This window comes from Ruditapes philippinarum, unplaced genomic scaffold, assembly GCF_026571515.1.
Source record: "Ruditapes philippinarum isolate M1 unplaced genomic scaffold, ASM2657151v2 ctg2430_1_1_1_1, whole genome shotgun sequence".
NCBI classification, from domain to species: domain Eukaryota; kingdom Metazoa; phylum Mollusca; class Bivalvia; order Venerida; family Veneridae; genus Ruditapes; species Ruditapes philippinarum.
Window position 1 is genome coordinate 72,094 of NW_026866184.1, and position 24,486 is coordinate 96,579.

At 32.0% G+C, this 24,486-nt stretch overlaps 1 protein-coding gene across 1 annotated transcript; it reads left to right on the plus strand.

Moving 5' to 3' along the window:
• The first annotated feature begins 672 nt into the window (after positions 1-672).
• LOC132731616 (uncharacterized) lies at positions 673-15,102 on the plus strand. The gene is made up of 6 exons (XM_060717828.1): positions 673-781; positions 7,636-7,719; positions 10,667-10,797; positions 13,113-13,353; positions 13,945-14,211; positions 14,990-15,102. The coding sequence occupies exons 2-6, from the start codon at positions 7,692-7,694 to the stop codon at positions 15,022-15,024; spliced, it is 702 nt and encodes a 233-aa protein (XP_060573811.1). The 5' UTR covers positions 673-781; positions 7,636-7,691; the 3' UTR covers positions 15,025-15,102.
• The last annotated feature ends 9,384 nt before the right edge of the window (positions 15,103-24,486 follow it).

Here is a 24,486-nt window from a genome sequence, read left to right on the forward strand (position 1 = left end):
TATTTATTTCATTAAGACAATTAACTGATCATTGTTGAATTACAACTGAACAAACACAACATCTAAATTCTATAAATATATTAATAACCATTGAAAATTTCAATTTTTTTATTATTACTCTATTTTTTTCATCAAAAAATATCCGTTAATCACTCTAAACGATTTCGAGACGTTTCGGCCCCAAGACGTATCGGCCCCAAACTACCCCAGACGTTTCGGCCCCAGACGTTTCGGCCCTTTACCAAATCGGCCCAGAATAAGTACTGTATTTTAAACCGATAAATTAATAGCATTTCAATAAATAAATGAATCAATTAATATATATATTTAATCATTTTGTATAAAAACTAGATTATAATAGTAGTAGGGTTCCAAAAGTAATCAATACAAACAGAACAGCTAGAACATTAACTTTATTTGAAAAAATATAATACACAAATTAACACCGATTTGGTTTGGGGCCGAAACGTCCTGTTTCCCTCTAAACTATTGACATAAATCACTGAAAAGTGTTATTGCCTATTGGTCATTCTGTCTAATTTCGTATATAATCTGGAGACCGTCGATTTGTGTTATAACCTACTAATCGACGGTCTCCTACAATTGACGGCCTTCGACGGTCTTTGGAGACCGGGGACCGTCGAAGACCGGAGACCGTCGATTAGTATCCCCCCGTAATGTACTGTACAGCGAAACACAAACTGATGTGTAAAAATTTTAACAATAAGTTTGACGCATTAATTAGTTATATGTATATATATAAATGCACCTACTTCTAAAGGTAATAATCTTTATTGATTTACCTCTGTAGTATCCACATACTGCCAGTTTTCAATCACAACCACTTTTCAATCATCCCTAGAATTTTTTTATATTTAACCTTATTTGTCATGTAACCAAACTGTAAGCACATCTTGTATTCACCTTGACTAAATTTATCAGGGGCAATGTCAATTATGGCGATAAAAAAGAAAATGCTAGCATTTTAGTTCAAAATAAGTAAAATGTGTGTTTTCCACTACTGGCCAGGAACCAGTTTCCGGACAATACCAGTTTCCGGACAAGTATTATAACGGCTTAATTTTGGCTTTATCGATGACGATCTGTATTATATGTCATGAAGATGCTTAAAGGTTTGATTGTTTGAGAAAATAAATTTCCTTCCAAGTTGCTACATCTTTAAAATTTCGTGAGGATATCTTACCTGTGTTTTAAAAACAGCCTTATATTCCTTTTGGGCATGTAATTTGTTCTGCGCATGTGCTATATTTTGTTTATTTCGGGATATAATTTGGGGTAGCAATTAATGCACAATGTACTTCATTCGAAGTTCATTGGGTGTAATTCCCCAGAAATAAATCTGTAACGTATCGGAAAACGGTGTTTAGCTATGTTTACTCCCCTTTCGCACTTCGTTCAATGCTGCCGTACACACAAAAATATCCGTTTCACTTTTCAGTCATTCCGAGACCCATCACGTGATCGTTATTTTTCCAATCATAAACATTTGTCAGTAAATCAGCTTTATTATATAAGAAAGCTAATTAATATGTGAGAAGAAATTTTTTGTTATATTAGAATAATTATCAGTTAAAAACAGATATGAATAGCAGCTTAATATATGTCCGGAAACTGGTTCTGCAAGAGTGGACAATTTACACTTTTGATGACCTAATTTAACCGTTCAGTTTGTACATTGCTTACGTCACCAGGCAATATTAATTGTGTTATCGGACGTAGTTAGAGCTCAGGTTTTTGGTATGTTAATTTTATTAATGCATGTTTATTATTAAAAAATAGACAATTAAAAAAACTCGAATTCTGTCCGGAAACTGGTTCCTGCCCAGTAATCCTTTATTTTCCAAGTTACAAATCACAATAATTTTCTAAAAATAATTGATTTACAGACTCAGTTTTTTGTCAGTCTGCAGAAATGGATATTTAGTTGGACAACTGTTTCAATATCATGAATTCATAATGTATACTGCACTTCAAAAGCTGTAATTTTAATATGTACATATTTTACCATACACTTCTTAATTGGAAGGTAATACATCAGTAAAGTAACAGTCACTTAACCAAGGAAAAACATTCTCTGTGATAACTTTTCAGTAAGCATTCACTAGAATGGTGTCATATAGACCTTAAGATCCTAAAAATTTCTCGAGAACATGCTTTTTCTGTTATGCAAATTAAAATGTACATCCATACCCCAATTGTGACAGCTTTACCACTGCAAATAGATATCAAGATTAAAAAATGGCATTATGATTAGGTTAAAATTGTTTATTACCATTTATCTGAAGTTGAGTTTGTCAAAATTTCTCCATAACACATAACTGATTATATTTTAACATTGTATGACAATTTTTATGTGGTACAGTTTATATTTTGTTAACTGATTGAAAAGTGGTTGTGAAATTTTGAAGAACAGGAAAATGGGTCAGTAATGATTTGTCCTCGATTCATAATAATAATTCAGGTAAAATTTTAAAAAGTTGGTGCATTTATTAGCTAAAATGATAATATTCGCAGAATTGAAAGAGAATTTCTTTTAAGATAATTTCACTGTCAGTTATTGTAGAAAAATCTGTTAGCTGATCGGAAAGAGGCAGTACGGGGATATATTTGTTAAAATTATTATACAGTTATGATCCAATACAGTCATAATTGGTGTTTGGACTTTACATATCCTGGACGTTTCGGTCCTGGAAGTTTCACCCTCAAAACCACAGGGACCCAGCAAAGTGTTGGGATAGTGTAAAAAGTAATTCTAAAAAAAAAATTATATATGTTGTATATATAATATATATATTATATATAAGGTATAATTTTTTTTCTAGATTTACTTTAATAGTTTATTACACTATCCCAACACTGTGCCGGGTCCCTTTGCTCAAAACCCTGGTCTTTTCGGCACCTTTTTTAAATTTGATAAGTATTTGAAATAAATACCATTATAGGTTATAATATTATATATAATATGACACATACTTGCAAACAATTACTTTCATGATATAAAGAAGATTTTTTTGTTATAAGTATAGCTCAGTTGGTTAAACCACTGACTATCACTCCTGAGGTCCCGGGTTCGATCCTGGGTTACACCCTTGGGATTTTTCAGAGACACTTTCAGTGTTTCCCACCTACATAGAGGTGTACTGGTAAGAAATCCAGGTAATCCTCGCATGTATCAGTGCTATACACTGGGCATGTAAAAGAACCAAGGGGTCTATTCAATAAGAGCTAGGGACTGGTTCCCGGATTCCCTTGTATCTTAAAAGCTGTTTCTTAAATGTATACAATGTATACCTGCCTGTAACACTCGTAAGAGGGGTTGGCAGTATCCAGAGATAGATAGATAGATATAGTGAAAATCACAGCGACCCAGCATAATAATAATAATTATTAATATCATATATAAGTTCTGAAAGAATAAATATGATATATAAGTTCTGAAAGAATTATCAGCTATAAGTCTACATGTCATGTATCCCTGTTTCTCGTATTATCGTGGTTTCTCGTATTATCGTGGAGTAATTAAAACGGATGGAAGCGACCCTCGGGACTTCCATCGATATCAGAAAACTTGTCTATTTAGTAGAGCTGCATTATCTCCAGTAAAAATAACGAAAGAAATGCAACAAAAGCAGATTAAAAACAAAATAACTGTGGAAATAATCGTAAAATCCAGAGAAAAAACATTAAATTTATTATTTTTTCCCCCAAAATCATCAGTTTTCTAGTTTTTTCCATGTTGCAGAAACCTGTAGCGGGTCTCTGACACAGGCGCTTCAAATGACGGTCTCACACTACTATGTGTAAAAATACAGCTCAAAATATTGGTTCCACAAATAGATAATATACAAAACATATGAACTCCAATTAAAAACCAATAATGAAACATTGTTTGACCTTATCATTTTTTATTTTTGACATCAAAACAACAAAAACACGTGCAGCTGCATTGGAAAACTGTAGTATTCATTGCTAAATGGTCATATAAATAATAAGTAAACATAAACTTAATATATTTTAGAGGGATTATGTAAACAACAACACTTAACTGAGTTCAAACTATTTTTAGAACAAACCAAATCAATTGGTAACAAACGGTGTCAATATGATCCTAAAAAGTTTGATTACGGCCTACCAAGATGTTATTAAAACACTAATAATTACATGGCCAAGCCATTTAACACTTAGGCCTAATTAAGAGTTGCACCAATGATTTGAACTGGTGTGTAGAATAAAATCATCACATACCGACCAGCCTTAAAGATCCTGTATGTTTTGTGATTGATATTGTTACTGTATGTATCATACACTTGCAAAATATTATATATGTATATAATTATGCAAATAAAACAATTTTCAAACATCCAAGAATATGTAAAATGTGTGCTGCAAATATTTGTGCACATTATATTTAATCAATAAGTTACATGCATTTATTTCTTATTGGAAAATTTGACTTGGAATTTATAGAAAATAAATTTCTAATTACCTCCCTTTATTTACGCAAAATGTTAAATTGGGTAATATCTTTATAAATAATGCTTATTTGAACTTACAAGATTGACAAATCTTAATTTGAGCATCATATTTATGAAATAAAACCATGAAAAAAATGTGTTACAGGATCTTTAACAACCAATCAAATTCCACGATAATATTAGAAAGCACCTGCTTCACATAGAGGGTGAAGGTCAGTATATATATATAAGCAGAAATATTTTTTGTTTTGCTTACGGTTCCGATCTTTCTTCCACTATATTTCTTAAAGAGGTATTTTTCTGGGTATCAGGCTAAAAAATAATATACCAAAATGTTTTATAAAAAATATCCAACCAATTTTAGTCCTTAGCCCCACGATAATACGAGAAAACAGGATATATATTTATTCATTTTTTTAGTTATCCAAAAATTAAATACCATAAAAAGATATTGATTAATTAAAATATGTTTTTATATAACAGATAATCATAAGAACAATTAGAAGTGTGAAAAATTTTTTAATAAAGCATTATAAACACTGGTTAATTAATTACTAAATTAGCACCTTTAGAAGTGTGTCACAGGGTGAGAAAAATGTGCAGCCTGACCGGGACTCGAACCCGGGACCCTCAGAATACTGTATGGCGGCTCTACCGATGAGCTATCCGGCCGCTTACACATTTTCTCCCCTATATAGTGAACAGTTCTGAACCGTGACATACTCCCCTGCTATATTGAAATTCGTCCTCAAATTTCACAGAGTTACAGAGCAATGTGAATTTAACTCTGATCCGTATTCAGTCACGGTGACCCTCTTTGGGTGCCAAATGTCACAGGGTGAGAAAAATTACCATTTGATGTAGGTTTAGACCTGTAATCTTTGTGCAAAATTTCAGATCATTTGCGCACTTTGTTTTTTCAGAATAATTATTCACATTGTAAATAAATGACCTAAAATGAAAAGGGTTTAAACGCTTTTCACTCAAATCGGACTAAGAAAAGCATATACATACGATTTTCAATTATTTCAAAGTATATTTCTTAACTATCTTTTGCATATATTTCTGTCTAAAGTGCCCCAACTCATTTATGTAAGAAATTCAAATGTTATGTTTTTGGGCTTTTAAACTTCAGTGGAGTCCCTTTAATCCATACAGTATACAATACTATATATAAAAAAGTAGCCGAAACGTCTAGGAGGTGTAAAGACCAAAGGTGAAACGTCCAGGAGGTGTAAAGTCCTGAAATCTCATAATTAATGTCTAACAGTCCAAAGGCAAAGGGGATTGTAACGGTGCCTGGACTCTATATTATTGGGGTTATTTGTAAACAAAACTAGGTCCAGACCAAAAAAAAAACAGGTGACAATCCTTATATATAAATGGGGTTATTTGTGACCAAAACTAGGTCCAGACCAAAAAAACAGGTGACAATCCTTACATATAGACCTAGTTTTGGTCACAAATAACCCCAATATAGAGTCTAGGCACCATTAGTTCAACCCCCTTTGTATCAGTCTATCTTCCATGAACTGCTGATTGATCAACGCACGAAAGTTTCACTTCTTTACAGTACTTGTGTCGACCTTATTTTTTCACCTAGTCCAACTGATTGTACTACGCGATGATATCTTCCCTAGTAGAAACGAGATTCTGACCCGGAATAAATATATCTCAGAATTTAACTTTGGTTAGATACTGCAGACCCATACTGAAAATAAAGTATAAATGATGTTAAACTGTTAAATACAGTACACAGTTTATCAAAAAGTTTGGATATTATTAAAATTATATTTCACGTCTTTATGAATAGTAGAATATTTAATGTATGATAAAGACATATTATTTTTGACAAACATTACCCTTAATATGTATGGATGTTCTTCTACAGGTTTTGTTTTAGTATAAACATTAGTATACATACATGTATATATATTATATATTGATATATAGTTTATATGTATAGTATTTATGTAAATATATAAAAAAATATAATAAAAGTAAATAAGAAATAAAATTGTTGTTGAAAAATCTTCAAGGGTCTTGTCTTTAAATGCTTGAAAAACTATAAATTATGACAATTGACATGCCATGTATACATTAGATTTTATAACCCTATGAATTTATTTCGCGGAAACCACAACCTGCATTGTCATAATATTATAAGTTTTTTGAACCAGTACTTTCCATGAAACCACTTTCACCCTTTGCATCTTGTCCTCTAACTGATACAGTCCAGTGATTTTTCTCACTTAATTGGGAAGAGGCCTTAGCCACTTGATTTTGGGAAAAATTATTGCTAAAATTGCTAATTTGGGAAGTAAAAAAGCAAGTTTAATTTCAGATTTTTTGGAAAAGTGCACAATTTTAAAGATAATTTCAATTTCAGGCCTTTTAAGTCTGTTTTTTTTAAGCAGGAAAATCACTGTACACATATATCATGATGTATATCATTTGATAAACAACTTGCTCCTCACTGCTGTAGTTTTGAATCTTGCCAGGCCCAGGGACTTTGCATTCTTTCATGTGAGGAAGCTATGCCGCTAGCTTACTCAACGTTGGTGGTTCTACTCAGGTGCCTATTTGTGCCTGAAATAATGTACTTTCTCCATCATTAAAGCTGGAAAGTTGCCATAATTTTAAACCCAACCAAATGAAAAAAGGCGCATATTTAACTGCTTATTTCATACATTTCATATAATATAATGTTTGAATTTGACATTGATCTAGCTAATAGAATGTTTCCAGATGTCAAATTTGCACTTGAAAAAGGAAACGTTTAGGAATCAGTGAACCACTTGGTAGATTTTGATAAAACTATACCGCAATTATCATTAAATAGTCCTTTTGGCTTTATAAAACTTGCTTAATTGTTTCAGTCTGTTGAGCAAGAAATATTGTGGTAATTAAATCTTGTCAATGTAGACAATATCCTCTGGTGAACAATTAAGTCCATCATAGCTCTCTTGTTTTAAAGTCTTATATCAATGCTGTTTTCCTTGTTTGCAAATAGGTATGTATTTCAGTTTGGTATGACAATAAAAGTAGATACCTGTACATTATCAATAGGGTGTTTTAATTCCCCTTATATTGTCTTCTCAAGCTTTGTGAGACTTATCCATTTTTTTTTCATTTACAGAATGATGTTTGAGTCGAAGATGGTTTTGTCCAAATGAAAGGCAAGGGAGAAAGAGGATGGCATCCAGAAGTTCTTTTGTAAAAGGTAGTACTGTTGAGATTATAGAACTGGGCAGTAGGTTCTCGTCATACGGCATATATCTAAAAAATAATAGTCTATGAGAAATATACATTAGTGCTGTCATTCTGGGGAAGCCCTCATTTATCATGTGTATTGCAAGAGTTTAACATCATAAGGATAAATATTTAACCCTTTCACTGCCATAGGGACGGCCAATGCCGTCCCTATTATTTTTGGCGTATTTGCCATATGGACGGCTTTTGCCGTTTCTATAATAATAATAATAATTATAATAATAATAATAATAATAATCATAATAAATATATAGATAATTATACCTACCTACCTATCCTCTTCATGCCAAGTGGCACATAAGGCTGAAACCAGTTTCCTCCATTTTGGTCTGTCCTTTGCAACCTTCTCTAATTCTTTCCAGGTTTTTCCCATCTTTTTAATTTCAGTGTCTATGTTTCTTCTCCATGTTTCTCTGGGTCTTCCTCTATTTCTTTTCCCTTCTGCTGGTGTCCACTTAAGGGCTATCTTTGTGATGGAGTTTTGCTCCTTCCTTATTACGTGGCCTAGCCATTTGAATTGTTTTTGCTTGATGGTGGCGATTATACATTTTTGGCCTGTTCTTTCAAAGAGATCACTGTTAGATATTCTCCTTGGCCAGTATATTTTACAAATTTTCCTTAGGCAAGTGGAGTGAAACCCTTTCAATCTCTGACTGTCTTTCTGTGTAAGCCTCCAACATTCTGAGCCATATAACAGAACTGACAAGATGTTGCTTTGGTACAGTCGTACTTTGGTTCTTTCTCTGATGCTGCTGGATCTCCATATTTTATTTAGTTGATAGAAGGCTGTTCTAGCTTTTTGTAGCCTGTTTGATATGTCCTTTTCTGTAGCGTTTGTCTTGCTTATAATGCTGCCAAGGTATGTAAAGTCATTTACTTCTTCTAAATCTTCGTTTCCTAGTTTTATTAAAGGTGGTGACGGATGAAGTTGCATTGTCTTGGTTTTCTTTTTGTTTATGTTTAATCCGATCTGCTTTGCATTTATGTAAAGGTCATTTGTTTTCTTCTGAAGGTGGTTCGATGTTGGGGACAGAAGAGCTATGTCATCTGCGAAATCAATATCTTCCAGCATTGATGTTAGTGTCCATCTTATTCCTCTACGTTTATTTCCTGTTGTTTTTCTCATGACCCAGTCTATTGCAACTAGGAAAAGCATCGGTGACATGATGCATCCTTGGCGTACTCCACTTGAAATGTTAAACCAGTTTGATATATTGTTGTTATGTATTACACTGCATGAGAAGTTGTTGTAAAAACATTTTATTATGTGGACAAGTTTTTCTGGACATCCATAGGCTGCAAGTATCTTCCATAGGCTCTCACGATGGATGCTATCAAAGGCCTTCTCAAAATCAATGTAATTTATATGCACTTTACTGTTCCACTCAATGCATTGCTCCATAATGTTTCTAAGGGTGAAAATGTGATCGATGCAACTCACTCCAGGTCTGAAGCCTGCCTGCTCTTTTCTGATGTTTTCGTCTATTGAACTGCTGAGTCTCATACATAAAATCTTACAGAAGATTTTACTTGGCACAGATAACAAGGTTATGCCCCGCCAGTTGTTGCAATTTGTCTTATCTCCTTTCTTTGGAAGCTTTATAATCAGGCCTTTGCACCAATCTTGGGGTAGCATTTCATTCCTCCAAATTTTGTTGAAAAGCTCTTCAAGTTTTTCAGCTATAAACTTAGGGTCTGATTTTAGCATTTCTGCAGTAATGTTGTCAATCCCAGGTGATTTGTTGTTTTTAAGACTTTTTATGGCTTTTATTATTTCATCCATTTTTGGAGGATCTATATCTATATCGAAAGTTTCACCAAATGTCTCATTTATTTCTGGTAGTGTTTCTGGAACTGGTCTGTTAAGAACTTCTTTAAAGTGTTCTGCCCATCTTTCAAGTTGTTTTTCTTCTAAAGCTATTTTGTTTCCATTTTTATCTTTTACAGTGGAGGTGTCACTATTAAACTTTCCTGCTAGTTCTTTTGATATTCGGAAAATTTCCCCCTGTTGTCCTTTTCTTGCTGCCTCTTCTGCCTCATTTGCCTTTGTTTCGAAATATTCTCTTTTGTCTTTTCTTAATTTCCTTTTGGTTTCTTTATTGCTCTCAGAGTAATCATTGGTGTATTTAACGATCAGCCTTTCAGACCTTGCATTTTGCTTCTTCTGCTTTAATTCTCTTCTTTTGTCAATAAGTCTCCAAGTATCAAGTTGTATCCATTCTTTGTCTGATCTTGTTTTCGTGCCAAGTATATCTTCACTGGTTTTTATGATGCTATCTCTCAGATGTTTCCACTGACTTTCCATATCGTTTTCTAGTCCTTCTCCTATATCTGCCAAATTTTGGAATCTATTTCTCAGTGTGATAGAAAACTTTTTCTGTATAGCAGGGTCTTTTAGTCTTGCTGTATTATATCTTTTCCTTGGTGTTTCTAGATAATTATACCATCGACAATAATTATTATTATACTAGCAGATTTGGAAACATATATAATTATTATAATACTAATAACAAATAATAATAATAATAATATTAATTAATAATATAGTAATTTCTTAGAAAACCTTCTGGCAAATAGGTGATCAATAAATAAATAACCCTCTGGCAGCGAAAGGGTTAAGCAGTCCATTGCTTTTGTCTACTGACAAAAAATAAAACGAAAAAGAGCTTCAAATTGTCAGATATTGTGGAAGAACATGTATTGCATTAACTTGTATTTTGTGACATTACTTGAATAAAGGCTGCTTCATAAAGGCAGATTTGTTTCACTTTGTGGTTTCATAAAGGATAACTAAGTAATGAAATGATATGCTTTTATTTAAGAAACTTAAGTCAAAGATTTGAAAAATGAAATATAATTTTATTCCAGTCAGAGTGATGTTTAGCATGTTCTTTCAGATGATAACTTCTATAAAAGAGTACTGAACCGAAGCGTTACAAGATTTATAGAGGATCTTGACACAACTTCAATATTAGATTTGCTTTTGGAAAGAGATTTTCTATCATACAGTCAAGTGAGAGATATTCAAGTTAGTAAATCTTATACTTATTTAAACAAATTAATTTTTTAACTTATCAAAAAAGTTGAAAGTCAGTATAGAAAGAGCTCAGTCTCAGACTTTCAAAAATTTTATCATGGGTACTTGCAATATATGAATTCCTCCCTTTTCCAGATAAGTTTTAGTCAGCATGTCTTTCTAAAATGTGTGTGTTTTAAAACTGATAAAGACTGACATTGTAGATAAAGACTGACATTGTGCTTGATAATATTATGATTTAAGAATGATGCCAACATAGAGGTTATATATTCAAATCGTACAAGGTCCATGACTGTATTTTTTTCGAATACCACCAGTACTGGTTATGCAAGGGCTTTATTTTTAGCTCAGCTATTTGAAGAATAGGAAGAGCTATTGTAACCACCCACATATCGAGTTGGTGTTTATGTTTTTGTCAGTTTATTTGGTAAGCTTTTGCATGCCAGTTGATATCTCCAAATGATTTTGGCTTATTTGAGGGCACAATACGAGATCACAGGTTAAAGCCAAGATGTCTATCCTGGATTTTGATAGAATAACGTAGATATTACTACATAATCCATGCTGTTGTTTAATAACTAAGAATAGTCAAGCATGCTGGGATACAAATAGCTCCTGTTATTATACCCCCAAAAACAAAGTTTGGGGGAGGGGGTATATAGGAGTCACCCGGTGGTAGGTAGGTTGGTCAATCGGTCGGTCTGTCCAGACGTTCGTTGCATTTTCCTTGTCCGGAGCATAACTTGAAGACTAATTGTTGAAATTCAATATAACTACATACAATGGTCAAGCACATTGAGAGGAAGTGCAGTGCACAAGAACCATAACTCTATCTTGACTAATTACAGAGTTATTGCCCTTTGTTACTTTTCCTTGTCAGGGGCATGACTTAAAAACTACTGGTTGGAATTCAAAACAACTTCATACAATTGTCAAACACAATAAGGGGAAGTGCATTGCACAAGAACCATAACTCTATCTAAAGTAATTACAGAGTTTTTGCCCTTTGTTACTTTTCCATTGCTTTCTTTTGTCCGGACCATAACTTGAAGACTAATTGTTGGAATTCATTATAACTTCATACAATGGTCAAGCACATTGAGAGGAAGTGCAGTGCACATGAACCATAACTCCATCTTCACTTATTACAGAGTTACTGCCCTTTGTTACTTTTCCTTGTCCAGGGCATAACTTGAAAACTACTGGTTGGAATTCAAAACAACTTCATACAATTGTCAAACACAACCAGGGGAAGTGCAATGCTTAAGAACCATAACTCTATCTAAAGTAATAACAGAGTTATTGCCCTTTGTTACTTTTCCATTGCTTTCTTTTGACCTAACCATAACTTGAAGACTGTTGGAATTCATTATAACTTTATACAATGGTCAAGCACATTGAGAGGAAGTGCAGTGCACAAGAACCATAACTCCATCTTGACTTATTACCGAGTTATTGCCCTTTGTAACATTTTCATTGCTTTAATTTCTCTGGAGTATAACTTGAAGACTAATGGTAGGAATGCAATATAACTTCATACAATGGTCAAGCACATTGAGAGGAAGTGCAGTGCACAAGAACCATAACTCCATCTTGACTAATTACAGAGTTATTGCCCTTTGTTACTTTTCCTTATCCAGAGCATAACTTGAAAACTACTGTTTGAAATTCAATACAACTTCATACAGTTGTGGATTAAAAGGAAGTGCAGTGCACAAGAGCCATAACTCCCTTTTGACAAAATACAGAGTTACTGCCCTTTGATACTTTTCCTTTTCCGGAGCATAACTTAAAACATACTGGTTGGAACTCAAAACAACTTCATACAATGGTCAAGCACAATAAGGGAAAGTGCAGTGCACAAGAACTATAACTCCATCTTTAGTATGTATAGAGTTATTGCCCTTTGTTCCTTTTCCTTGTCTTTCTGGACTTATTACAGAGTAATTCAATAAAACTTCATCAATGGCCAACCACATTGAAAGGAAATGCAGCATACAAGAACCACAACTATCTTTAATTGCCCACAACCATAACTCTATATTTCAATTCTTTTACAAGGTATTCTGTTACTAGTAACATCCTCATTTCCCAAGCAGTCTTGTGGGGGTATTAATCACATTTAGTGATAGTTCTAGAGTAATGATGGAAGAAGTTGTTTCACCCTGTTAGTTAAAAAACCGACACACACACACACACTTACAAAACTCATAAACTAATTATCAAATCAAATAATGTTGAACATCACTAAGATAAGATAAATATTTTATATGAATTACTGCAAGCAGTACATTGATCTATTTAAGGAGCTGCCTTTAACTTCAACAAGGGCAAGAGAAATATTATCTAAAGTTGCCTCAAGGGGTGAAAAGGGATACAGAATATTTAAAAAGTTACTGAGAGAGTCAAAGCAAGAACATTTAGCAGACTATTTGGGTAGGCAAGAGATAGATTTAGAGAAAAAATTGATGGCTGAGAAGAAAAATGAAGATAAAGGAAAGCAAGTTGAGTTGCAAGTTCCTGCTGCAACTGTAAAGGCTAATGCAGGTAAATCAAATCTAAATAAACCTGACTGTCTTTCATTTTGACTGGTCAGTTCTTATTCCAATTGAAATATATTTCACAGAATGAATACCAGATAAAATATTTTCACCAGTGGTTTAGCTACGATTGAAATTATAAGATTTTGTGTTCACAAGTGAGATCTTACATACAAAACAAGCAAACTTACATTAATTAATGCTTTTTGAGAGGTTTAAGGTCATTTTGACAGATTTTTCCAGGATAATGATATATTTGTGCTGTCTTTTTTGATGTCATCAAAATATTACATCATATTTTTTTTGTTAAAAATTAATCTATAAAACTTAATAAACTTTGTAATATTTTTAAAATAATATGTGCAGATACTACTGTGCTTTCCTATCGTAATAAAGCATATTTTACTCATGATGGAGTGTATTTGAATTTCCGTTCTGATTATCACAGTTTCCATTTTTTAAAGATATACTCTTTTCATACACATTTAGATATAGTCTGGTTACTGTGAAATTCATATTTTATAATTTCACTGTTCACTGTCCAGAAATGAATATTTCTGTTATATGTAAGAGAAAGATATTTATTTATATATTTCAGAAGAAGAGATAATCCCAGATGATAAAGAATTAATAGCCATTTCATCCCACATTGGAATGAATTGGGAGATGATTGGGCCTTTTCTTGGGGTGCCATCTACTACTGTTGATCAGATATGTATGGACAACTCGACAACAAGAATGAAAATATACAGGTTGCTTTATGTTTGGCGTGGAATGAATGGGTCTGAAGCTACGGTGAAAAATCTTTTGTTGAGTCTGAAAAATGTTCCAGATGCTGTAAATATCAATTGGAAAGGTCTTGAAAGTAAATATCTTTTTATTTTATTTATTTATTTTGGGTAAATAATTGTTATTATAATATAATTTTAAGTAATTGTTTCTGTAGCTTTGATATTCAGCGATTTTGTGAAGAAAAAAAGGGTTGTTGAGAAATCAATAATTACAGGTTTTCTACCCAGGAAATACAGTTGGATGGACAGACTGCCAAGAATTGTCCAAAAACACGTGAACATTGGCGTTAAAAGTTATCTAAGTAATTGGCCAATTTAATGGTCATCAGAGCTAAAATCAGAAAATTTTAAACCATTAATTTTCCTTTCACAGATCTATTATCGTTTAAGACAGTCTGTAGCTTCTATTAGGGATATTCTATCCAATTTGTTTACATAAAAATATAAATAGTGTATCACCTTCAGAATAGGTCAGCAGCAAAACCAGCAGGTTTATCCACTTTTTAATCCCCCATATAGGCCCTTCTGAGCCTACATTCCCCACATCTACCCCCCACTATTTTTTAAATAAAAGAACTTCTGCCAAAAAAGATAAAAGAAAAAATAACTATTAAACTTTACCTTTAAAAGCAGGGAACCCATAACATTTGCCTTACAGCATGAATATTGTTTCTTAGGAATACAGTTCCTTTACATTGATTTATTACAAACTTCTTTCAATAATACATCATGACCCGCTGCCAGGGTATTAGACAGCAATGGTTTCCATGTAGTTCTTTATACTAAATTTTGATAATCTTACATATTTGCTTGTTTGGTTGCACTTTGAAATTATGTTTGTGTCTTTTACAGAAACAGTCAACGAATTTGGCCAAAAAGAAAGGTAATGAATTACTATCATCTGTTTATTTTAAAAACTTTTATTTCACAGTGGAAATGTTTACTGTATCAAAACTAAAATGATATATATAATGTCAAATAATTGTCTAGCAGGATTATCATAAATTAACTGGTTTTTTTTTAACAGTTAAAATTCAAGGTAAGAATTTGTTTTTAGCTTGACTATTCGAAGAATATGAGAGCTATTGTAGTCGCCCCGGCGTCTGCGTTGGTTAAAGTTTTTTGTAAAGTCAAATATCTCAATTATTACTTGAGATATTCAATTGAAGCTTACAATACTTATTTATAGTAACAAGCTACATCAGATTGACAAGTTGGATAATTCTGCCTACAATATTGACAGAATTATGCCCCTTTTTAACTTAGAAATTTTGGTTAAAGTTTTTTGTAAAGTCAAATATCTCAATTATTGCTTGAGATATTCAATTGAAATTTAAAATACTTTTTTATAGTAACAATGAACATCAGTTTGCAAAATTGCATAACTCTGCCTGCAATATTTGCAGAATTATTTGCCCCTTTTTAACTTAGAAATTTTGGTTAAAGTTTTTTGTGAAGTCAAATATCTCAATTATTGCTTGAGATATTCAATTGAAACTTACAATACTTATTTAAAGTAACAAACTTCATCAGATTGACAAGTTGGATAACTCTGCCTACAATATTGACAGAATTATGCCCCTTTTTAACTTAGAAATTTTGGTTAAAGTTTATTGTAAAGTCAAATATCTCAATTATTGCTTGAGATATTCAATTGAAATTTAAAATACTTTTTTATAGTAACAATGCACATCAGTTTGCAAAATTGCATAACTCTGCCTGCAATATTTGCAGAATTATTTGCCCCTTTTTAACTTAGAAATTTTGGTTAAAGGTCTTCAAATATATTTACTTGAAACTTTACACATGCACTTAGGGTCATAATTGGAGGGTCATAATTGTATGTCACTGACCAAGTTCCATAACTCTATCTTGCATTAAGGCTGATTTTTCTCCCCTTTTTCAACTTAAAAATTTCATGGTAAAGTTTTGCTTGTAAGCTGTTATCTCAATAACTACTGAAGGGTTTGTGCCTTTTTTGGGACAATTTTATGCATTCATAATAATAAAGCAGTTATTTACTTGATAAAACATCTTAATAACAAGCCTTTGTACCTTTTCTGTCAAATTTATGTATTCATAGGTAATTAGTATAATTATACTCGATAATACACCCTCGTGACATTACCTTCCGAATAGTCAAGCCAATACTGTATAATTAGACTCTCTCTAAGGCCTATAACATGAATTTATAAAAAAAAAAAATAGCCCTTTTGTAAACTTGAAAAATTTTAACATTATCAAGACTCTTTAAAATACTATCAAGCACTTAGAATAGTCGAGCGTGCTGTCCTACCGACAGCTCTTGTTAGATAGTAAGGTCAATCATAAATCATATAATTAATTAACTCGACTTATGATTTTAAATGCAAATGACGTTATTTGCAAAGAAATAAGTCAGCTTAATGGATTTTCATTTTTCTGATACCAGAGTTACAACAGAATGATATCCTATATCTTACATATAATTTGTTTAAAGATAAGATTTAAAGATTTTGACAATATCGTATACCTTAGTTTTGTCTTGTGGGTATAGAGAATAAGCAATATATAATTATGCTCTTTACCCCAGTGACTTACTGTTGTTACGGTGAAATTCCTGTCACTAGGACTGCACAGAAGTTATCTCTGTAAAATTTATCTATATGAAAAACACAAAATATTGTTTCTTGGAAAGTTTCAAGGAATATGGTAGTGTAGCAGCAAAAGTATTTTGCATTCACCATTCTACGCTTATTTTGATTAAAATTCAAAGAGTGAGGATGAAATGTAATCAAATATACAGTCTTCCTTGGAAATTGTAATTGTAAATGCAGGGTCTGCAAAATCTGATTTTAATTTACTTGTCTGTTTTATCTGAAACATTTTAAGCTTGACTTTTTTTAGGAAAAAGTTTATTTTTATGCCCAGTCAGCATATAAATATCGCTACATCTACCTGTCTGTCCATCCATCCATCTGTCTGTGTTTTCCCACCTGTCAATACTGTAACTTTGTCATGCATTGAAGGATTTAAAATAACTTGGCACAAATGTCTACCATATTTATGAACAGTTGATTTATTATTTGACTGAAAAACATGTTTGACAAAAAACGATATGTTGACTTATTTTTTTATAAGACCTTGACCTTTGAACGATCTTGACCGTCAAGGACAAATATAAAATTTGAATTATGTAAAAGAAAATTATTTTTCTTTAGTATTCTTTACTTCAATATTCTTCTTCAGGTGTGTTTTACATTAAAAAAAAAGGAGTGTTGCCCTGCTAGGCACTGGCTCTTGTTTACTTGTTCATATGATAGTTATATCATCTTTTATAAGATAACCATGGTCATTGTATTATAAAGTGAACTCTTTGAATATTTTATTTGTCCATACAGGCTGTTGAAAAACCTGAGCAAGAGGGACAATTGAATTTGGCTTCCCTGGTTATTTTGAAATACATAGTCATCATGTTTTCTAACTGTCCTCATGATTGTATGTAAAAAGATGTGTCAGTGTTTGTTCTGATTTGCATTATCTGTGCACTACTTTGAATGCATCAGATGTGATTGAAATGTTAGTTCAAGAGTTATTATAATTTGATCAATTTTCATTATGCAATTGTAATGTAATGTAGAAGTCATCAACCTACATGTTGCTTACTATTAAATGAAAAGTAATTGTAGCTCTTCTCAATGCTTTAACAACATACATGTACACAAAATACTTACTGAATCTTATTAATGATTAGGAAAGTTGATTGAGGGAAGCAAGAAATACATCAGAAGAAAAGCAGACATTCGCAGAAAGGGAAACTGAAATGCTTTTGAGGAAATTAGACATTGCTCCAACTTCAATAGAAACAGGCTCTAAGCCAAAAGGCTGTCTCTAACAGAAGAAACTGTGGGAGCAATTCCTGACAAAAAACCAAGCCAAATCCAAAGTATAATCCAAGCCTTGGACGCAATGCTAGGAAACTTGCGCACGACTCGCAGAACAGGAGGTTGATAGTACATGAATATGTTTCCTGATTTATCTGGGAAAAGTTTCCCCAGAAAGGACAATGCTTATAGAATCCAGGGGTTTTAAATGTTGGGGATAAAAAAAGGGCTAACCCAAGTGACAAAAGAGTCCTTAATCCAACTGTACAAAAGTTTTCCAACAAAATTCCTCCTATCAGAATCTCAGATTTATTCAAGTTACAAACATTTGGTGAAGTAAAGACAAAATCATCGTTATTGATGAAGTTGGCTCTGATGTTGATGGAGAGAGTCATCAGAAGGCAATCAGAACAATTGTGTGTCTATCAGCCAAGTCAGTTACCAACAGGAATAAAAAATGATTTGGGGGGGAAAATGATTTTAAAAACCAAAAAAAAAATGAAAAAATTGATGATTTTGGGTTATTGGGGGGAAAAAGGCTATTCAGTGGCAAATTTTTTAACGTCAGATTCAAAAAAAAACCAAAAAGATAAAGAAAATTTAAAAGCATTGGGAAACAACGAAAAGGGGCGGGCTGGTGGGACAGAATGAGGGCCCTAGACATTCTTTGGAAAAGAAAATTTCTTTAGAATTTCGGGCAACAGCAAAACCACTTTTTTCCCCAGCACGTCCCAAATGGGGGGGCAAAAACTTCTCATTTAGTTGTACCCAATGGGGCAAGGGAAACCCCCCTTATGCTTTTCCCCTTTACTACCATTTAAATGAAATTGGTCCAAAATTTTAAATCCCCCTTTTTTAGCGGAAAAAAGGTAATGTTTATACGACGCGTCCATTCCCGACAAATGTTGGGAGTTTGAAATTTAAATTTAAGACCAAATTTGTTTCCCGGAAAAAATGTACTAAATCGAATCATTGAAAAAGAATGAAAGGTGGGAAAATTTTTTTATTGTGATGAAAAACCAAAAGGAAATCAAGAATTTAAATGAACAAAATGGAAAAATTTTCTTTAACATTGAAAAGCCCGGTTTTCAAAGGAGGTTTTTGGGGAAAATTTATGATTAAGTATTTTTTTCTCAAAAACCTTTCCACAGATTTTGTTTGATTTGGGATTTATTTTTTATAGTGTCCTCCTTCCATTTCTTGTCCAATTGGGGGCTCACTGGGCGCAAATTTTTTTTTATTGGGAAAAATTTTTTAAAACTATTTTGTTTTAAAAAGGGAGCACATTTTGGGCAATGAATTTAGTGTGTTTAGGTCTGTTTGTCCCAAAACAAAATGGGATTAATTTGGACTTTTAAATTTTTTTTGGGGTATATCAATTTAAAAGGCAAGGTTTAATTTTTCTAAGGCAAATTAAACGCGCTTTAAAACATATTTGTATGAACGCAAAGATGTCAATCAAAATTTACCCCCACTAGTGAAAAAAATTGTTTTCATTAAAGGGTTTATTTAACTCCAAATGCTTTTATAGTGATTTTTAAGGGACTTTGAAACAAGTTGTGATATTTTTCCATTTTTTTTTGATTTCAAGGTTGCCCTTTTAAAAAAGTTCTCCCTTTTTTTGCAAGAGAAAAGGGTTTCCGGAAATTTTTTTTGCCCCTGGTTTTTTTTAAAAAAGGCGAAAAGGAAAATTTATGGACCCGATAGGAAAATAAAAATTTAAAAAGGGAAAAATGAACCCCACAACCTATGTTTCATAAAATTTTGTTTTTTTTCTAAAAGGTTTTATTTTCCAAATATATCTGGGGAATATGCTTTTGTGTAAATAGTATATAATATTTTTTTATGGAGCAACAAACTTCTACTTTTTACAAAAGTTCCGTAACCCTGGGCCCCCCAGGGCATTTAAATTTGGGTTGGTTTGATAATTAAAAGGGGTTTCCCGTCCTAATGAAAGGGTTTATAAAGGGCTTATTTCTGTTGAATAAATTTTAATTTTTTTAAATCAAGAATCTCGAAAAGGGCCAAAACTGAGAAAAACCTTTTTGGGTCTTTGGTTTTAACATTTTTTCACCTTTCAAAATTTTCAAGAGGTCAGTGTTAGTTTAAAAAATGAAATTTTATGGGAAAATTTTAAAAAAAAAAAATTTTTGCAGCATCCTTTTTTGTAGTTAATGATTTTCTAAAATAAACACGTACCCGTTCATTTTATAAAACCCGTTTGATAAAATTAAGCAACAAAAAGGTTTTTTAAAAGTCATGTTAAGGAACCCAAAAACTGTGTAGAACGTTTTCCAAAGGGGAAAGTCATTTATTGACTTTGCACAATTTTTAATTAATTTTTAATAATTTTTAATTTTATGATACTAAAGGGTTTGGGAAATGAACAAAATTTTTCATAACAAACAACACCTAATTTTGTATCAAATTAACCCTTAAATTTTCTTTTATCCGATCACGAAAGGACGGGCCAAATGTCTTTTATTTTAGGGAAATGTCGACCCAAAAAACTTTTTTTTTCTTTTTTTGTTGAAATTTTTACAAAATTTTGCCAAAGGCATTTGATAGGTTCAAAAGTTTAACTGGTTTTGAGCCGGGTCCCAGTTTAAAAAATACTATTAAAAAAGAATTTTTTTGGGGAAATGGGCGATGAGTTCAAAAGAAGTTTATTCGAGGGATCCGAGTTTAAGGCGAAAAAGTTTAGCAGTATCTTTAAATCTTTTGTCTTTTCTCTTACTTTAAACAAGTTCTAAAGCCTGAATGATTTTCAGTTTGCAAATGCAACTTAAAACATTAACTTTGATGTTAAATCATTACAAAATTTCAATTATGCAAGAGACAGTAAAATTTTTTTTTCCAGTAACTTTTTTTTTACTGTTTTACTGACTATTTTTTTAACTGGTTGAAAGTTAATGTTTTACAAAAGGCAAAAGGTGAGAATTGATTATTGGTACCTACAAATCGATTATCACTATTATCTATTTCAGGAAAACTGTTTGTCAGAGCAATGCATTATTGGGATTTTCCTCTGTTTTGGGATAACAGGGGAGAAATTCAAAGTATTTAAATTTTCTATTTGTTTTTATTTATTATACCCATACGACAAGAAAATAAAAAATTGTTGAAAAATTATTATTTGGCATCATTCCAGATGGGCAGTTGGCCAACATTATTAAGCCGGAAATTATGGGTTTTTTGGTGAAATAATAATAAATTACATTTGCATTGAGGAAATTTTACATATTCATTGACACAAAATTTTCCCAATATGGGACTAAGATTGTGTTACTGATGCAGGTTCTAGATTTAAACATCAAGGACATACAAAAAAGTTTATTTTTTCCCAGACCAACTTCTTACAAAAATTCTTTGGCCCCAAGGGGTCGGTCACTGGCAAAGGTCAAAAGTAGATTAGATTATTCAAATGAAATTTTAATATTTATTTTAAAGTTTCATGAATAGATAAATGGATTTTAATTTGAATGTTCCTTTTTGTTGAGGCATTTTTTTGATGAGTGTATTTTGTCACCCCAAATTTGGCAATCTTTCGTTTTTAGCCCTTTAAAGATAACTATGACCCTTGATATCTAATTGCACAATCTTTATTTTTCCCCTTTTTCCCAGTAACTTTTATTTTCCTCCCCCATTCATGGTAAATGGAAATCCCTTAAATAATGCCTTTTGAAGAGGATCCAAAATTGATTGCCCCAAGTGGTAAAACCACCAAAAAACTAGATTGCTTCCACAAAGTATAAGGAATAGGGTTCAGATTAGTTCAGTATAGGATTTCCTACAAAGCGATTTCCTGGAGTTCCAGGTAAAGGGAAATTTAATATCCCTATTCCCTAAAGTATAAATTTTGTTTAAAAATTAATAAATCTGGAACATTATTAATAGGAAAGTAAGAACCGCTATTCCTTTATATTGAATAATTAATTCCATCAATAATTTGGTACTCGTTTACAGTTATGTTTCCTGGAAATATTAAGCCTTGAATGTCTAGATTTTGCTTGATTTTGCTTAAGTGGACCTGAAACTTTAAGTATTTTTAAATTTGTTGTCTTTTAATTGGAAAATTGAAAGATTAAAAGAATTGAAAAGGGTTTTCCCTTTAAACTTGGTCAAAAGTTCACCCCAAGAAGGGAAAGTGAGAAATGTTGCCCTGTGTAGTCCAAGGTTAAAGGTCACAATTAAAATAAATTCAAAAAATTCAAAAATTAGGGCAGTATTTTTTGGGGGCTCTGGAAATTTCTTCATAATTTAAAAATTTTTTTTGAGCGGTCAAAAGTTCACCCTTTGAAATGTTATGTGCAAAAATTTTTGCCCTTTTTGGGCCCTTTAAATTTAAGGGCCACCCTTTAAAATAAAAAAAATTTAAATTAGAAAAAAATTTTTAAAAATTTTAAAAAGTATTTGAAAAATTCTTGAAATAGAAAAAGTTATTTGCTTAAACCAAAAAATATTATGAAGTGTCAAATTAGGATATTATGTTCAAGTTTCAAACTTGTTATTGCATTTTGAACAAAGTTATTCCCCTTTTTTTATTTTTAATTTAAATACAAAAATTGAGATAATAGGTTGTGTCGCTTAATATTAAACCTTTACCTAATGGAAAATTTTCTTCAAACTTTACCTCCAAATGTTAATCTACGAGGGTTATTTTGAAGATCCATGTTACCTTGTGAGCTTAAAGGTCAAGGTCAACCACTTGGAAAGGTAAAAATAAAACTTAGGGAAAATGTTAACCCTGAAATTTTAACATGTACCTTGAATATTTCCTGAAACTAGAACAGGTATTTGCCTTGAAAACCTTTTTAAAGATATTGAGATGTCACAAGTTAGATGTTGAAAAGTCAAGTTTTATAACTCTGTATTGCCATTTTGACAAGTTATGCCCCTTTTTTAAGTCCTTAAAAATTTACCTACAAATCAATTACTAACCCAAAAGTTTTTGTCCCCCCTTTTAATTCTTACCCCAATGAGAAAAATTTTTTTAAAATGATCAAAGGTTCCAAACCAAAAGGGCATTTTGGAATCCTTTTCCCTTTTGAGCCTTTTAAAGGGCGGCAAACTTTAAAAGGTAAAATTTTACTTTGTAAATTTTTTTGAAATTTTTAAAAAATGTACCCTTTTAAAATTTCTTTTAAAAAAAAAAGATAAACCCTTTTTAACTTTAAATATTTTTACCAAAATTTTGGAAGTTGATTTTAAAAGGTTTAAAATATCCCCTTTAAAATAAAAAAAGTGGGGGGGGGGATAACTTTGTATTGTATTTTGACAAAGTTAAGACCATTTTATGTCTTTAAATTTATTTACTATGATATTTCTTAAACTAGAACAGATGTTTACTTGAAACTTAAAATTTATATTAATTGTTACAGGCAAGCTCAGATGACGAAAATTTCTGCAATTCCATTGAATTATGAAACATTAGTTATGCCCCTTTTAGGCTTAGAAAATGTTCTGATATAACCATAAATACTTTATTAGTCCCCTACCGGTTTAACCGGAGGGGACTTTAGGTTTACCCTCCGTCCGTCTGTCCGTCTGTCTGTCTGTCCGTCTGTCCGTCCGTCTGTCTGTCTGTCTGTCAGTCCGTCAGTCCGTCCGTCCACAAAACTGGATCCCGCGATAACGCAAAAAGTACTGAAAATATTTTTATGAAACTTGATATATGGATAGATGGCAGTATGGAGATTATGCACGTCTTTTTTTTCTTCCTATGTTGAAAATTCTGGTTGCTATGGCAACAAATAGTCTGAAAAATATGGCAAATTTAACACATAAACTAGATCCAGTGATAACTCAAAAAGTACTGAAAATATTTTTATGAAACTTGAAATATGGGTAGATGGCAGTCTGGAGATTATGCACCATATTTTTCTTTTCTTCCTATGTTGAAAATTCTGGTTGCTATGGCAACAAATAGCCTGAATTTTCAAGATTTCTGATTTTTTAAATTTTCAGCCTTTTTCACTATATGTTCTTTATTTCTTAAGTGTTTACTTCAAACTTTAAATATAAGTTTCTGGTCATCAACCACATCATATGCTGACAAGGTTTATAACTCTAGCACAAAAATATCAGTATTACCTCCCTTGAACTTAGATTTTTTAGGGAAAAAATGTTGTCTTTTTTAAATAACTTCTTTATTTCCTAATGTATCTACTTCAAACTTCTTATATATATGTTTCTTATTATCACTCCGACATTTTTTTGAGAAGGTTAAAAAAAAAAAAAATACTCTAGCAAGACTATTCCAGAATTATGTCCCCCTTGAACTTAGATTTTTTTCGAGAAACTGGTATTTTCACTCCAACTTCTTCATTCCTTATAGGATTTACTTTAAAATCCCACATCGTAATAATATGACAAGGTTGTATAAACATAATTTCCTTACTAAGCATGGAAACTTAACACATTACTGTGATATAGACAAACTTATTTAATTATGTTTTGTGGTTGATATTTTCAAATACAGACTTC

Bases quoted from the DNA above. Each gene is read 5' to 3' on its own strand.
- LOC132731616 (XM_060717828.1), top strand. From the start codon at position 7,692: ATGGCATCCAGAAGTTCTTTTGTAAAAG. The intron at 7,720-10,666 runs GTAGTACTGTTG...ATGTTCTTTCAG, and splicing joins CAGAAGTTCTTTTGTAAAAG to ATGATAACTTCTATAAAAGA. The intron at 14,212-14,989 runs GTAAATATCTTT...TGTCTTTTACAG, and splicing joins CAATTGGAAAGGTCTTGAAA to AAACAGTCAACGAATTTGGC.